The sequence below is a fragment of the Terrapene carolina genome, unplaced genomic scaffold, assembly GCF_002925995.2.
Source record: "Terrapene carolina triunguis isolate 2854851 unplaced genomic scaffold, T_m_triunguis-2.0 Scaffold22, whole genome shotgun sequence".
Taxonomy (NCBI): domain Eukaryota; kingdom Metazoa; phylum Chordata; order Testudines; family Emydidae; genus Terrapene; species Terrapene triunguis.
The window spans coordinates 5,277,652-5,295,232 of NW_020664373.1; the positions used below are offsets into that span (position 1 = coordinate 5,277,652).

General features: G+C 41.0%; 1 protein-coding gene across 3 annotated transcripts in view; it reads left to right on the top strand.

Annotated features, from left to right (window-relative positions):
* The first annotated feature begins 220 nt into the window (after positions 1-220).
* The window catches only part of LOC112117173 (protein Shroom2), a 191,483-nt gene continuing 174,122 nt past the window's right edge, over positions 221-17,581 (top strand). For all 3 annotated transcript variants that reach the window (XM_024215069.2, XM_024215070.2, XM_024215071.2), the window contains exon 1: positions 221-943. In XM_024215069.2, the coding sequence (XP_024070837.2) occupies positions 722-943 (222 nt within the window). In that variant the 5' untranslated portion in view covers positions 221-721. The remainder of the gene's footprint in view (positions 944-17,581) is intronic.

A 17,581-nucleotide genomic window follows, 5' to 3' on the forward strand; every position in this document is an offset into this window, starting at 1 on the left:
AGACCCCAGCCCGGGGTGGGGAGCAGCCCCCTGTGTGCCGGCGGCTGCCCCCTTCCCCCGCTCCCCACTCGTGCATGCGGAGAGGGCGCCACGGGCCACCGATGACCCTCACGTCCTGCCCGGGCAAGCCGCTGCGTTGGCCCCCCGCTGCTGCCCGGCCTCTGCCTTTGTCTGGCCCCACCTCGCCGCGCACGTTTCAGCCCCTCCACCCGTCCCAGTGCGGGCCCCTGGCCTGGGTCCTCCCCCCTCCCCGCTTGTGTGAGCGCCCGGGTGAACCCCCCCTACAGGGGGGAGTTGCGAATCCCACTGTGACTTTGCCCCCTGTTCTGCAGTATTTGCCCCCCTGGGGGGAGCCAAAGGAGGGAGATCGCAGCTGCTTCCTCCTCCTCCAGCTGCGAACAAGCCCGCTGCAGTGCCAGGGTGAACTCTGCCTGCCTGCCTTGGGGCTGCCAAGTGCCCACAGGTTTGGGCACAGAGCAGTTTCGCAACCCCCCCAGCTCCTGTGGCCTCCATGCTTGCAACATTCAAGCGGGATCAAGAGGAGGAGGAGGCGAGCAGGGGTGGATCACTTCCACCCCCGTGGGACCACGCTTGAAACTCTTGTTAGGTATGTGGTTCCTAGGTCAGCCGCAGCACGCTGGATCCGGCTAGGAAGAAGCTGAGACATTTGGGCAGGAACCTGCCTTTAGAGTAGCTGCAGAAGCAGCAGCTCGGCAGCGCCATGGAGAACGTGGAGTTCAGAGGCGGACCGGAGAGATTTCCAGACAAAGATCCCCGGCTGAATGCAGTGTTTGTGGATCAGGGGCAGATAATGATGATGATGGTGGAGCAGAGAGGAGGCGATGGGTACAGATTGGTGGAAGTGTTGCTGACTGGAGGGGCTCCTTGGGGCTTTACCTTAAAAGGAGGAAGAGAGCATGGGGAACCTCTCATCATCACCAAGGTAAGATACCTTTGCAGGAGAGCGAGGGCTGTTACCTGACACGTTCCCCCCATTTTTCTTATCTTTCGTTTCGTTGTATGTAATCTCTCCTTTCCCTCACCTCTCAGGTTAACCATATCTCTATAGTCGTTACACGACCCAAACAATAGGCTGGCATAATGAATGACAGTCATGGGAACACTATACTTGTATCGACCCTTGCTGAAAACGGTCGCAGTCTCTTTAACAAGCTTCTCATATCATGATCAGACTTAGAAGCTTGAAAGTTGCGCAACAATTTTGAGAAAAGTGCATGATAAAAATGTCATTTTTTGTTGCTCTTGGTCCTAATGTGAATTGCAGTGTGCCCGTGAACTTAAGGGGGATCTTTCTCGGCTGGAGTTTTCTAGTTTGTTGCTTCAGTGGAAGACATTTGCCTGTTGCTCCTAGTTCCTGCTTGATCACATCATGGGTTCATAATTTCTTAACCTTCTAATAATTCCTTGTCCAAACGGTACAGTTCCCCTCTCCCCAGTAGTATACTGCTGTTTCTTGTCTCATTTCTCCTCTTTAGCACTGGCCTGCACCTGTAATAGAAGAACAACGGTGTGGGATGGGGGAGGGGGTGAGGGGTGGGTGAGAATGTAAATAAACAAAGCAATAAACTTCCCTAACTATTAGGCTGTTGTGTTCTATTGCTTGTTGGAAAAATAAACCTAGGGGCACACGTGCTTTAGCTGTACTTCTATAGTTTTAGTTTATTCACTACTTATGTAATTTTTTATAGTGTAATTGTATCAGAACACTACAATACTCTTCAATTATATACATCAATCCTGCTATATATATTTGGCAGGGTTTTGTTTGACATTTCATTGCACAGTTATGTATGTTCGGAGAAACCATTCTTTTTGTTAAACCCATTTATAAGGCTGTACCTAATAGCTATTTTTGGCTACAGCATGTCAGCTTTACAACTTTCAAAATGTTGCTGGTTTAAACTTCTAGAAAACAGTTCGTTGCTTTTAATTTTCTTTTTCTCCCCATCAAAAACCTTTCAAATAATTCTGAATGACCGTTGAAATGTTGAGAAAATGAGTGAAATGAAGGAACATTCCCCCCCCCCCATCCATAGTAGAAATTACTTCAGGCTTTTATATTATTGTACTGTATTAAAGTTTTGACACAAGCCAGGAAAATTCAAAGTAAAGGCTAGCACTCATTGCCCTAATTCTGAGTTTTCCATGGGGATTTTGTTAATTTTACAAAATATTTATTTAGCATAGTATTTTAAATCTGATTTAAAACAAAAGTTCTCGTGGAATGTGATTAAACATGTTGTATGAGAGAAAGAAAAGGCTATTGGGTAAAAAGTGTTTATGTATGTGTATGCTGTGCTTCACTATTATATATCATGTATATTTCAGTTTTAGGCACACATTACTTACTTGACAAGGGTGCATTATTATTATTGTGTGTTTTCTAAGAAATTGACAATTGTGGTATATGTTTTGACCCAGGAATTCCCTTGTACTTTCTTAAACAAACAACTACATCAGGATCTAACTGATGGTTTAAAAACCATGAAGGCAGTTGTCTGGTTATGCAAGCAAAAAACAAAAACAGACCCTTAGTCAAAAAAAAAAAAGTCACAATATATTTTTCTGAAGCTTTGTTATGGGAGAAATACAACTCTTGGTCTGCCAGCTCCAGGGACATTTTGCCTGTTCCTATTTTACAAGTACATAAAGAATGTGAGAGGTCAGCAAATCCTTGAACATCCCAGAGCAAGAACTTTTCTATTGTTATTGTCATACTAAGTAGGTTTTTTTCTCTCTCTATATGGGTTTACAAGTTTATGTATTCTGGGCTTTCCAAATTAGGGCTTATCTAAACAGAAAAGTGAGTGTCTATCATCTATGTACCTTGTCTCCAACCATGCACCTTTAGTTTTAGGGCCCAAGAACTCAGAAATTTCAGGATCCTAAAGAAGAGGACTTGTTACTGTGTTAGATTCTCACTCGTGGAAGCTGAAGTGGTTCCTATTCTGAAGATTCTCACATTGTGCGGCAGACAAGGGCATGATTCTGCAAAAATGCACATCCATAACATTGCTCATGTAATAGGACATTTCTCATAAGCAAAGATACAAATCTGCTTAAGCATTTGGAGTCTTTACATGTATGTCCCAAGCCTTGGGTGTTTGAGAACAAAGGATGACCAAGATGTCCATGGCAGTTGCATCCATATATGTCATGGAAGAATTTTGTGGGCTAAATGTCTGCTTCCCTGTTTTTCCTTACCATACACAGGACTACGACCACATAAAGGGACACAGCTGGCTTAAAAATCGCATCTCTGTCTGAAAAGTAGTACCTAAGATTACTATAACTGAACAAGATTAAAGATAGAAATATTATTTTTCCCGAAAACCCCATAAAAAGAGAAGGGAGACTCTCGGGCAAGGGTAATATCTAAAACTAGTCCTGATTTTCTTTTTAAATTGACTAAATTTCAGTTTAACAATCTACCAAGCTACCAGAATGCACTGAGGGAAAGGCATGCTAAACCGAAGAAAATCTATGTTTAAATCTCAGTAGGGAGATAAGTATGTGTGCCATAAGCATTGGAATGTTGGGTGCAGGAAGTATTTTACTCATCCAACATGCAAAGAAAGGTCAAACTAGAGTCACCCTACTAATACCCAAAAACAGTACTAATAGCGTATCCCACTTAATTGGGTGATTAAGCTGGCTCATTTCAATATTTCTTCTTACCCTGCAACTGAAACAGAAAACTTAAGGTTCTAACTACCTATTTCAGGAGCACACTTCTGAGTTCACCCACCAATAGTGTGTGTGGGGGGTGGTGGTAGGTTTTTTTTTTTTTTTTTTTTTTTTTTTTTGATGCAATGATCATGAAGAAAAATGGTACATGATACAGCTTGTTCAGGTCTTGAACATAGTCGGTCTTCTGAAACTCACCCCACCCATATGCAACTGCATTCTTGACTAATACTTAAATGTATTTTTTCAGTGTCTTTAGTATCCTCACTTGACAATAAAATCTTACTCCTGAAAGAAAAATTAGGGATTTTCAATCTGGTTTTGCAAATCTTTACATTAAAAAGTAATAGCATTATGCTTTGTATTTCTTCCAGAGCTCTGTGCATGTCTTCTAGAGCATTCCAAAAATTTGCCCCCAAGGCAACTTATTTTTGCCTAATATGGTAACTTTGAACTTTGAGGAAGGGGGCTGACTTTTTATAGCAACTTGCAGAATCTCTACTTTACCTGGACCACTACTCTCTGTATAGGTGTGACTTTTAACTATCTCATTTTCTTTTTTTTAAATGAAGCAAGCAAACACTGAATTTAAGAATGAAAACCTCAATATTGTCATGGGTGAACCTTTAAAAATAATATCTTTATTGATAGCTAGCTAGTTTTAAATATAGTTAACTTTTCTCTTTTAAAATGTCTTTTTGATAATAATCAGAAAACGTACCTGTCATTCCCAGGTTTGGATGTGGGGGATGGGTAGAAAATATCAATTTGGAATTCAGTTCATTTGCAATACTAACAACATGTAAAGAATCACAAATCGTCCTGGAATTAACATGATCAAGATAACTTTACTGATAACGTATGTGAAACATTTGCAGTGTATGCTTAGAGAGTTTAATGCACTGTAATGCTGATACTACTTAAAAGAATTGCTTTAACAAGTGCCTGCAGCTATACCTCCTCGAGCTATGATCTCTCTGTAAACTAATCAAGGTTGGGCCTGGCTCATATTTGGATGAGAGACCTCCAAGTGAAACCTGGGTTGTTGCAAGAAGTGTTGCTGATTCAGTAGGTGAAACTCTTCACTCTGAATCATTAGTGAAGGAAAGCTCCAACTGGAGATGTCACCTTTAGATCAGGAGCAGACTCAGAGTCCTGATTACTTTTTTCCATTAAAAATTCCACAATACTTTTCTAATGGGCGTGTGTGCCTGGTGTTTTGATTTGTTCTGTGTTTGTACAGTGCCTAGTACAATGGGGTCCTGGTTCATGACTGGGGCTCCTAAGTGCTATGAAAATGCAAAGAATAAGTGTAATGGGCAAATTGTAATTTGAATATCTACATTTGATGTAAAATTCCTCTGTTCTAACTAGATAAAAGAATTCTCCCATATTTTCTGGCTCAAATGGTTATGTAGAGCTATTTCATTTCAAAAGTAGCTGCATTTCAGCAGTGGGAGAAGAGACTGCTGTTTTTTATAAAGAATTTTTGAATCCTGTAGCTTTAAAGACTTGATATAAATGTAATTTTTTTTTGTTTAATGATTCAAGGGTATCAGAGTTCTTTTTCAGACTAATGGCTATCCATTTGTACAGAAATCTGTAGGAAGACTTTTCTGTTTCCTCGAGTATAAACCAGTCATTTGACAGGCTGGCAAAATGGCTGATTGATTGACACTACAGCTAGATGAAAAGATCAAGAATATATGTGCCAAGGATTTGGCTCAGTTGATCTTGTTTTTTTGTACGTACGTATAGAATTTTTTAAAAAAATGAATCCTGTCCCCTGACACACAGGATACTGAAATCTTATTTTTGTGAGTTTTAGCATACAAGTGTCCTCTAGAAAAGAGAGACAGAGACTCTGTTGTCTATTATAATTAAGGCTCTTTGGGCAGGGACTGTCTCTGATCTGTGTTTGTACAGTGCCTAGCACAATGGGCTCCTAGATGTTATAATAGTGTAATAAAAGGGATTCCACAGCATGAAGGGGAAAGCAATGGAAGTAAATATGGTTTTGGGCTGTACTAACTTTTTGCTCTCTGCCCCCCTGTGGCTTGGGCTTAAATAATCTGGAAAAGCTGAGTTGGTTCCCCTGTCCTTCTATGAGGTCCCCACTGATACTTCGGGTAAGGAAGGAGCTAAATGCCACATTGGAATTCTCTTTTCTGCGAGGGCTTCTACACATAAGAGTGCAGAATGTCTTATGTTAAGTAGAATGAGTGTTACTTTGGTTTGTCTATCCATGGTGTCATTTAAATAGGTCTGACTTGATTTACATAGTGAAGGCTTTCTTACTCGAACAATCACGGTAACATTAGAAACTTTTCCACAAGACAGTATCTTGTAATGTATTAAACTGATGGCAAAAACATAACTAGAAATGTATTATCGTTCTTCACATTGTGCCAACAGGAGGACTGAGATAAGAGAGAATGAATAAAATGGCTTGTGACTCACAGGAATCCATCTTTAAGCTTGGCTCAGAAGAGAGGCTAAAAATTCCCTCTTCTCAGAAGTCACAGGGTTCTGCTTTGACTGATGTGTCCTTTGACTGATGTGCGTGTAGTTTTATAAACAGTATGTGTAATACTGAAACAATACTTAATATTTTTTTCCTTGGCACCTGTCACTGTTTTAAAATGATACAGTAGAACTCATGTTGTTGTGTGAAGAATCCTATTTGTCACTAGCAAAAAGGAACACTTGCTGCTGTTGCCTTGCTTTCCTCCTTCCTCTACCCTCAACACACTCAGTTATGTATAGGTACCTGGCTTGATCGACCATTGGTTCTTTAAAACAAACAAATAAAAACACAAAGCCAGCCAGAGGAACTAGCCACACAGTTCCCACTTATAGAAATTGTGTGACTAAATCCCCTAGGCAGCTTTGAACAGATCAATGTATTATTTAAGTTCTCTATCAGTGTAATACAAAGAGTTTTGCCTTGTGTCTGTTGCCACTATTCTAACATGATTCTCAAATATATCCTGTTACAGTAATGGTAGCAATTACAGACAGAAAAAATTAAAACAGCAACAGCCTTCTGGTAGCAGTAATAAGTTATCACAGGGTTGCTAAAATATATTGTTAACTAACAAGCTGAATGTTATGATTGTGCATTTTTGTTTTTTATGTAGCGTTTGGGTTTGTTTTTTACTCAGTATAGCTTGTGTCTTTGCAATGTGTTTGCCACTTTAGCTGCATGTGTTTAAAAAGTGGGTGTGGGAAAGAACAAGTGAATGGGAAGTGAAGTTTAGTCATGAATAGATTAGAAGGATATAACCAGCCTATTGTCAGTGAGCCACTATTACCTCACTGCTCTTGAGTTCTCGCAACAAGTTATTAGGTGCCTTTCTTGTGGGCTGTGCTCCTTTCTATGTTTTCTTGTCCTTTTCTTACGGTGTGCTTTGTGTCATCATGCGCATGACCCTAGACCTGTGGCTCATTCATTACAGAAACTTGAGACAGGCCCGAGCAGTTCAGCAGAACTCTTACTCAATGTACACCTCATGATTAAGGCTGCAAGTTTGTCATGGAGGTCACGGATTCCGTGACTTTCCGTGATCTCCGTGACTTCTGCAGTGGCCGGTGCGCCTGGCTCCGGGGCAGCTCAGGCAGCCCCTGTGCCAGTTGCACCGGCTGGTCCTGGGGCAGTCTTGGGACACTGTCCCCTCCCCGCCCCCCAGCAGAGTTTGGGTGTGGGAGGGGTCAGGGGTTGGGGCATGGGATGGGGTGAGGCAGACTGTGGGCGGCGCTTATTTGGGGGGCTCCCCGGAAGCAGTGACATCCCCCTCGCTCAGCTCCAAGGTGGAGGTGTGGCCAGGCAACTCTGCACGTTGCCTCCGCCTGCAGGCACTGCCCCCACAGCTCCCATTGGCTGTGGTTCCCAAAAATATCTGTGACTAAAAATACCCGTGACTAAAATGTAGCCTTATTCATGATATATGCAGTTTCATTAACAGTTTCTTAAAATATATCAGGTAAAAACAACAGCTGAATTGATTTCAGTTATTTCATGAATTTGTATAGTGCTTGGTAGATGTTAATTTGTATCAAAGTAATCTTGTGCTCAGTCTTTTGAGCCAGTTTTTGACTTTGGGTTATAGATGAGGTGAGGGTCCATTTGGAATATGTTGGGAAAAATCCTGTCCCTACTGAAACCTGTGAGAATTTTTGCCATTGATTTCAGTGAGGTCAGAATTTTATCCCATTGTTTCTGTAAAAAAAAGTTTGCAGTCTTTCAAAAGTTACACGAAAGCTAATGCAATGTGAGTGGATCTTGAAAGGATAGTACTACAATTGTGATGGGTTAGTCAGTTCTGTAAGGTTTACAGAACTTTCATCAAAAACCAATAAAGTTCAATATAGCGAATAGACTCATAAAGAGGGAAGGTGATCAGCTTTTTATAATGAGTTATTGAAGGTGGTTTGGCAAAAAATGGGGGAAAGGGAAGATTTGCAAAATATACACCTCTACGCTGTTCTTGGAAGCCAAAAAATCTTACCGCGTTATATCGAACTTGCTTTGAACTGCCGGAGTGCGCAGCCCCCCGCCCGAGCACTGCTTTACCGCGTTATATCCGAATTCGTGTTATATTGGGTCGTCTTATATTGGGGTAGAGGTGTATATATTTTCAATTTTTTAAAATTTCATCAGTTTTGAAATTCAGACATTTTTTACCAAGTATTAGTGAAAGAAAGGCAAGTGCTTGTAACCCTATGCTACATAAAATTAGCCAAACGTTGTCTTTGAAAGCAAATTTATTTTCTCTCTTCTAACAATGTGCACAACTTTAGGTAAAGTTTTTTAGAAAATTCAAAACTCTATCTTTATTGTTAATGTGTTCAAAAAAGAATTTAGTGAAAGTTTCTGAATTATATTTTAGCTTTGGTCACCTCAGCGTAACTGGATAATGATATTAGCATTTTGCATGAAAATCATCGTTGTTGACTAAGTGTTAGCTAGGAGGGAGTTTTCCCATCAGAGTTCAACCACGCTATCAGTCCTCTACATCTAGTTTAACCAGAGAATTCTTGTTTAAAAAACTCAGGTCAGGCCTTCAAAGGTAGAAGAGTAGTTTGTGGAAGGCAGCGGATAAAATGGGAAAACCCCATTAATAGGTTTCGTATGACTCTGAAGCGTAAGGTACAGTGCAGAATGCCTGACTACCCAAAACTGTATAATCCCACCATTTCTCCTGTAAATGCAAGAAAAGCAATGGGGAATTAAATAGAAGTAGGCACATGGCCAAAAATAAAACTATAAAAGTCTGTATAAGAATGTGTGAAGCTTAAAAGCAAACCCACCATGAACTAGGATGCTTGGCAATGGAAGAGGATCTTGAAATAACAAGTATTTCTGAATCCTGAGGATGCCTGACAAAAGTCAATGAGAAACTGTAAAACACTGGCTACGTAAATTATATGAAAGGGACAGATTGGGTGACAGATATTGTGGTGTAGATTTCTATTGGAGACTCCATGGAAACTCAGGAGAAAATACTTTTTACTGGAGAGGAACATATGGGACAATCGATAGGGATACAAATCCCAAGTCATAGGAACTGGACTGGGCTGTACTGTTATTTCACCACATAATGTTTTCCTCTTTGTACTTTCTGCCTCTTCCTACTTCTCCCTAAAATCTCTTTATCTTCACCTCATCCTTTTCTAAACTATCTCTTTAACCTCTCCTGACTACTTATTCATGCCTTTCCACTCAAACATAGGGCTTGAATACTTTGACAGATGTATAATAGTCTGAGGACTGAACCTACTAACCAAAGACCACTTTGAAAACTGGGGGAGGCCCAGGGTTCAAGGGCAATGCCAAGCAAAGCAAAAACCTCTGAATCCCCATTCGTTGAAAAGGGAGGAGCGGGAAGTGTGGGGATTTCTATTAGAGTGGTGCTGCCCCTGGACCTTGATCAGGGCTCCAGATTTTGTATAAGCCTTTGATAAATAACAGTTTGATAAATTGCAGCCTTCTCCTCCCAATCTTCTTTGTGAACATGCACACTCTCATCCCTCTGGATTCTGGAAGAGAGATGGACAGTTATTTCATTTTCCGTCCTACCTTACAACTCCAACGTTAGGGGGATAGGTGGGTCTCTGCTACTCTCTCCTTTACCAGACTTTTAGTTGCTATGATGGGAAGTTTCAGAGTAGCAGCCGTGTTAGTCTGTATCCGCAAAAAGAACAGGAGTACTTGTGGCACCTTAGAGACTAACAAATTTATTAGAGCATAAGCTTTCGTGGACTACAGCCGAAGAAGTGGGCTGTAGCCCACGAAAGCTTATGCTCTAATAAATTTGTTAGTCTCTAAGGTGCCACAAGTACTCCTGTTCTTTTTATGATGGGAAGGTGTTCCCACTAGTCTGACTCCATTTTGGCCTCAATTTTGAATCCTAGGGCCGGGGACCAGGACCATCTCTTTGTTCTGTATTTGTAAAGAACCTAGCACAATAGTGTCCTGATCAACAATGTTGGCTGCAGGTGCTATGGTAATACAAATAATTACAGTAGTCAGACTCTCCATTTTTGGCCACTGCTGCAGCTCATTGCTCCTCCAGCAGCATCATAGAAATTTGCCTGATTCTTGTCAGTTTCACTGTTGCCCACAAGATTCTGAACAGCTTCAATTATCACTTACCTACACCTTATCAAAACTCTGATTTAGCAGAAGAGGCAATGAAGCTGCTTGCACACTCAGGCAGACATCACTACATCAGTTCCATTTGGCTCATGGCTGCAAGAGGTTAACACTGCAACCATTAGGTCTAGAGTTCTAATTATTATTAAATGAAAGTTCTGTTTTGGTGGATATTGCCAGCGCATGCCCTAATTCTGCATTGGATTGAAAGTGTACTGCTGCAACCTTAATTCTAAATTAACATCTTTATGTTGTGTATAAATATCCAAGCCTCAGTGATAATTTTTAAAATAAAATTTTAGCCTTCCTAAAATGTACATGGTTTTTAAATTCTCTGCTTCTTTCTTTTTGGAAAGGCAGGTTCTGACTCATTTCAGATCCTGGTTCTAAATCTTCTGTTCTGCAGCCTGTAGTGCATTCAGTCAGTGATGGATTGCTTGTGATACTGAACTCTGAATGATCCAAGTAAGAAAGTATTCTTTGAATGGGGAATGGCAGAGGAAGACTGGGTTGTTTGTAAATGAAAGTGTAGTACCCACTGCTGTTCTAAAAATTACAACTGTGGCACCGTTCTCTTCCACTCTAGAGGAAAACCAAATTGTCTTAAGCCCTTGTAATGGGATTTTGAAGGCCAAAGATGTCTTTTGTGTAGATGCTGTTTTATGTATCATATAAAATACTTTATTAGATGTAAATTTGATTTGGCTGGTTTTGACTTGGAAAATGAAGAACCCTCACATTTTTCTTTTACTACTAGCTAGATATACACAAAACATTGCAATGTTCCTCCTGAAGTACACTAATGACTACTACTAGTGCTGGTGCAACTAATGCTTCAAAATGCTTAACATGTTATTAATGCTAATTTTATGCCCACATTCTTTTATTAGCAGTTTAGAGTTACTCATAACTCTTCTGAAGTGATGTATTATAGTGCTTCAGGGTGGTATTTCAGAAACATGGTTTCGTAGTAAAGGAAACAGCAGCACTTCTTGCAAAGTAGCACTACTATACCATTTTTCTCATTATCTTATACGAATATCATACAAAAATGAGGTTTTTTTTTTTTAGATGTGCCCAACCCAGCATGTGTCTTTTGAAACCTGTACACCAGGTCATGGTGAGTGTTTGGAACTGAGAATGGGAAACTCTATGGGGTCATGTACAAATTTCTTTGCCCACTCCAGCCTAAATGAGAGTTGGGCCCTTCTGAAAATCTGGCCCCAGTTGTGGTTGCTGAGAAAGCACTTTTAAAATCTGGACCCAAACTTCTGCTGACAAAATAACTGGGTGTTGTAGGATGTCTTTTGTTGTTTGTGGGCCTGAAGGTACATGGGGGACAAATGGCTTGACCCTGCAAAGAGCTCATCACACTGAACTCCTGTTGACTTCAATAGGAATTGAGGATGCTGGGCACCTTTGAGGAAGTTTTTACCATCTTGCAGAGTCATGCCCTACTAGCACTAACTTTAGAGAGGATGTAAACATCTACAGGCTTTGCTAAGAGTTTCTTAGAGTTGTATTAGTCATGAGATGAAGTGAGTAACACCTGTGACAAAGTTCCTCCTCTATCTTGGTGGGTCCTGCGCTTATTGGCAGATTTTCTTGCCTCAGAGATTCACCATGTGGGTTGGGGAACAGCCCAGAGACCTTCCCCTCTGGGAGAACCCACTGTCCAGGTCAATTGGGAGGTTTGGGGGGAACCCGGGCTCGCCCTCTACTCCGGGTTCCAGCCCAGGGCCCTGTGGACTGCAGCTGTCTATAGTGCCTCCTGTAACAGCTGCATGACAGCTACAACTCCCTGGGCTACTTCCCCATGGCCTCCTCCAAACACCTTCCTTATTCTCACCACAGGACCTTCCTCCTGGTGTCTGATAACGCTTGTGCTCCTCAGTCCTCCAGCAGCACACCCTCTCAGCTCCTTGCGCCTCTTACTCCCAGCTCCTCACACTCCCACCACAAACTGAAGTGAGCTCCTTTTTAAAACCCAGGTGCCCTGATTAGCCTGCCTTAATTGATTCTAGAAGCTTCTTCTTAATTGGTTCCAGGTGTCCTAATTAGCCTGCCTGCCTTAACTGGTTATAGCAGGTTCCTGATTACTCTAGTGCAGCCCCTGCTCTGGTCACTCAGGGAACAGAAAACTACTCATCCAGTGACCAGTATATTTGCCCTCTACCAGACTCCTGTACCCCACTGGTCTGGGTCTGTCACACACCCCTGATGTACAAGTCTGGGTTTCCCATCATATTCAGATGTGAAGCCAGATCTCCTGAAGTGAAACTGCATTGCCCTATTGTGTCCACCCTAAATCTTTGATTTTGGATTCTAAGAAAGATTATGGATCCATTGTCTTCTAAAATATTTCACTTTAGCCATCTTTATGATATTGGGGAGATAAGATGGGTGAGGTAATATCTTTTATTGGGCCAACTTCTGTTGGTGAAAGAGACAAGTTTCTTAAGGACCTGATGAAGAGCTCTGTGTAAGCTCAAACTTGTCTCTCTAACCAACAGAAAGTTGGTCCAATACAGATATCACCTTACCCACCTTGTCTCTCTAATATCCTGGGACCAAAATGGCTACAACAACCCAGAATACATTCTTTATGATATGACTCTGTTATGCAGTATTTATGTTTACATGTAGGAGTACTTCAAAGGATTTATGTAATGTTTGTATCTAAAATGTCCTTGAATTAGAAGCGAAAAGGACTTGCTGGTCAAGTTTGATGAGGAAGAAACCTCATATGATGTGTTTTCCATGTGGGCATCTATACACTAGGAAAATATGTAGTCTTTTAACATGTTAGTTTACACGTGAAATGACAGCTAGCAGGAGGAGGAGGAACAGGACCATACTTTCTCGGGGAAAAAAGAATAGAGGATAAGAGGATCTCCCGATTCCATGGAAAAGAATGGACTATCTTAAGTTTGCCTGGTTAATTATCACTTTCCTGGCAAATGACCATGTGTTATAGTAATGATCCATTCTTCCCAGCTTTCTGATGCTAGTGGAGCACTCTTTCATGTGGAAGTTGGTGTGGTTCAGCTATCATTGATGTGTTCTCAAAACAGTTTAGTGGAGAAACCAGGATTTGACTTAGTCATTACTACATAGTTTTATGGGTCACATGGTTTTATTCATATATGTCATATACTAATGCATTTCCTTCAGTAAGGGATATTTTCCCATTTTGCCCCTCTTCCCTCCTATATTTAGAAAACAGATGTGCAAAATTATGACACAAAGAGCAATTTGCCAGGAGCCTTGAAAGTTGCACCTAATTTGCATGGATAGCTGCATCTTGGGACATTCATGGCTCATTTGCCCCCTTAGGTTATCCTTTGGGAAGCCTTGGTTTCTTGTAATCAAGTAATACCTTACTGCTTAAAAAGGAGGAAGAAAGTATAGGGAAGTGAAGACACAAGGATGAAGGATGTATGGAAAACAATCCGTATAAAGAAATATCTATTACTGAGGGAAATGCTGTTTTGTTCAAAAAGTCTCAGTTATTCTTTAGCGCAGTGTTTCCCAAACTTGGGACGCCGCTTGTGTAGGGAAAGCTCTTGGCAGGCCAGGCTGGTTTATTTACCTGCCGCGTCCGCAGGTCCGGCTGATCGCGGCTCCCACTGGCCGCGGTTCACTGCTCCAGGCCAATGGGAGCTGCTGGAAGCGGCGCGGGCTCGGGAACATACTGGCTAACGCTTCCAGCAGCTCCCATTGGCCTGGAGCGGCAAACCGCGGCCAGTGGGAGCCACGATTGGCCGGACTGGCGGACGTGGCAGGTAAACAAACCGGCCTGGCCTGCCAGGGGCTTTCCCTACACAAGCAGCGTCCCAAGTTTGGGAAATACTGCTTTAGCGCTTATTAAATTTTCTTTTATTTTGTAGCTAGAGGGAGCTATTGGCTGAAGAAGGAAGCAGATTTGAGGGTGTGTATTGAATCATAGAAAAGTAGGGCTGGAAGGGATTCTATACTACTATGGAGAATTTCAGATACAAGTGGGTAGACGAGATCATGGGAAGACTAGTTCTGTAGGCTATTGTAAAGTTATGTGAAAGCTAAAAATGGTATGATTTTTGTTAATGGTTTTGTTTTGATTGGAAAATGTTTAAACCATTGGGGGGAGCAATGAGAGAGACAGCAAGACGTGAACAGTTACACAGCACAACAGAAGACACTGCAGATGTTCATCGCTTCTGTTGCCATCACCACTATTGTCCATACTCTTTCTAAGAGAAAGGGGGGGTATTTTTTAGAGAATACAATCTAAAATTGGAAAGAAGAATATTATTTGTATAGTTCCATAGATATTCATGGCACCTTGCAGACAGAAAAATAAGACCATGTCCCTCCCTTGTGGGGTCATCTTCTGAATTACACAGACAATAAAATGGCACAACACAGGAGGGGAATCTTCAAATCATGTGGAAGGAGAGGACTGGAATGGTAGAAGACAGAACAAGGAAGGAGAGGTGAAGAAGAAAGTTCTAGGGATTGTTTGTGCTTGTTTTTGTTTGCTTTTTTGGAAAGCATTTATTTTAGGATTGTAGGTAATTAAGCTGTAATATTATGGCGAACGCTAGGATTCTTAAATGAAATTGTTATACAAGTGGGGATGGGAAGCACCTACATGTAGATTATTGATGGAATGCTAACTGAAAAATCTTCAATAACTGTGCAGCCTTACAGAGTAAACATTAGCAAACCCTTGCCAAGTTACAGTTTTTGTATGTGAAATGTAACTACTAGTATGTAATCTGCTGTGAGGTGGTGGTTTTGTTTTGTTTTGTTTGTTTGTATAAAGTGGTTAGGAGAGAGAAAACAATATAGAAATTTCTCATCTGTGTCACCTTGGGGATGAAATGCAGGAGTAACTGGTTAGATGTTTTTCCACTGCATCTTGTTTGGGAAAATATTTCAAGGAAATATGATGCGTTTTTCATGGCTGTGAATTTGGTAGAGCCCTATGTATAACATAGGCCATAGAACTTCTCCCAAAATAATTCCTAGAGCATAGCTTTTTAGAAAAACATCCAATCTTAATATAAAAATTGTGAATGATGGAGAATCCACCACGACCCTTGATAAATTGTTCCAATGGTTAATTCCTCTCACTTTTAAAAATCTAAGCTTTATTTCCAGTCTGAATTTGTCTAGCTTCAACTTCCATCCACTGGATCATGTTATACCTTTCTCTGCTAGATTGAAGGGTCCATTATTAAATATTTGTTCCACATGTAAATACTTATAGCCTGTAATCAAGTCATCCTTTAACTGTCTCTCTGTTGAGCTAAATAGATTGAGCTCATTGAGTCTGTCACTATAAGGCACGTTGTCTAATCCTTCGATTGTACTTGTGGCTCTTCTCTGAACCCTCTCCAGTTTATCAGCATCCATGCTTGAAGTTAAAGTTGGGCATCCTGTCTCTAATTATGCTTAAGTATCTAAGGCCACATCCTGCTCCTGCTGAAATCTGTAGGAGTTATGCTATGGACTCCAGTGGGAACAGGATATGGCTCTTAGGGTGTGTCTACACTGCAATGAGGAGGTGCAGCTGTAGCATTTGTAAACATATAAGTCAAAGCTAATTCAAGTAATGATGGCAGTAAAGATATGGCAGTGGAGGTGGCTGCACAGTCTAGCCCCGTTTGTCCAGGGTAGGTACTCATGTTGCTGCTGTCCATGCTGCCTCAGCTTCACTGCTATTGTTACTTGAGCTAGCTTTGATCAAGCTACATCAAAGCTAGCTCAGATATGTCTACACGTGTTGCATTCATGCTTCCCGATTGCAGAGTAGATCTACCCTTAATTCTGATGCATAGTAAACCTGTTACCACTCCAAGGTGTTCTTCACATTGATAGAATCTGGCACAGTTATAGAAGTCTGTTAATGGTATATGATACATTTTCTAATGTCTGGAAGACATTTCTTCCTGGCTATAGGGTAGCTAACTCTCTAGAATCTGAAGATAGTTAAAAGGGGGAATATTTTCAGAGGCACAAAGTGGAGTTATTCATCCAGCTCCGATTGACTTGACTTTTCATGGGAGTTGGGCACCTAACTCTTCTTTATATCAGGGGGTAGCCGTGTTAGTCTGTATCCACAAAAACAACAAGGAGTCCGGTGGCACCTTGAAGACTAACAGATTTATTTGGGCATAGGCTTTCGTGGGTAAAAAAAATCTCACTTCTTCAGATGCATCTGAAGAAGTGATGTTTTTTTTACCCATGAAAGCTTATGCCCAAATAACTCTTCTTTGGGTGCCTTTGAAAAATCTCCCCTAGAATCAGGATCGTTACTATGATACTATTACTGATCTGTCTGTAGGAATCCCATCTTTTCTGCTCATGCTCATGGGAGAGTGCAAGTACTTTAACACTGAAATCAAAGCCTCTTAAGAGATACAAGGAAGAATGAATGTGGGGAAGGAAGAATTCTAGTCTCTTAAACTGTAGAGAATCTCACCCTCCTTTTTTAAAGTTGTTTCCTAACATCATATTCACAAAAAGTTATACTTAGGAAACACTGAAAATAGTGACACAAAGGCGTATAGCAGCAAGTGAAGACTATACAGTATCTCACTCAACACCAGGCTAAACAAAGACCAATTTGAAGAATCCACACTGCAATTAAGGCTGCTATGGTAAATTTAATTTGGTTGCCTGACTTCTGTGTGCTTAAAATCTCAAACATAACATTACATTAAAGTAATTTTTTTTGTCCATAATATCTTTGCTAAGAAGAAAATGTCTTTAGGGTTCTCTCTTTTTTCTTTTTAATATTGATGGACGGTTAGAGCAATTTTTATAGCTCCTAAGACTGTGCAAATACAGCATTAAAATTCTTTTGAATCAGCTGAAATGAGATCACTAGTTGGTGCAGTTGGGCCGTTGGGGCTCATTTGTAATGTGGTATAATGTAGCGTTGATGTGGTGATGATAAAAATGTTTTGTTGTGTTCCCAACTCAGAAGAATCTTTGCTCTGGCACCCTGTAACCAGAGGTGGGGAGAAATTGGGGTGCTCATCAGCTGAACTTAGTTCGTAGAGATTCTGATGTGAGAAGATGCTATCAGTGTCTGTACAGGTACCATTCTGTACTACTGTTTGATTTGGAATTGCATCGCCTGTACAAATAACAGGCCTCTAATGAATTGGACCTGCGTATAGTCACTGTATAAGAACATAAGAACGGCCACACTGGGTTAGACCAAAG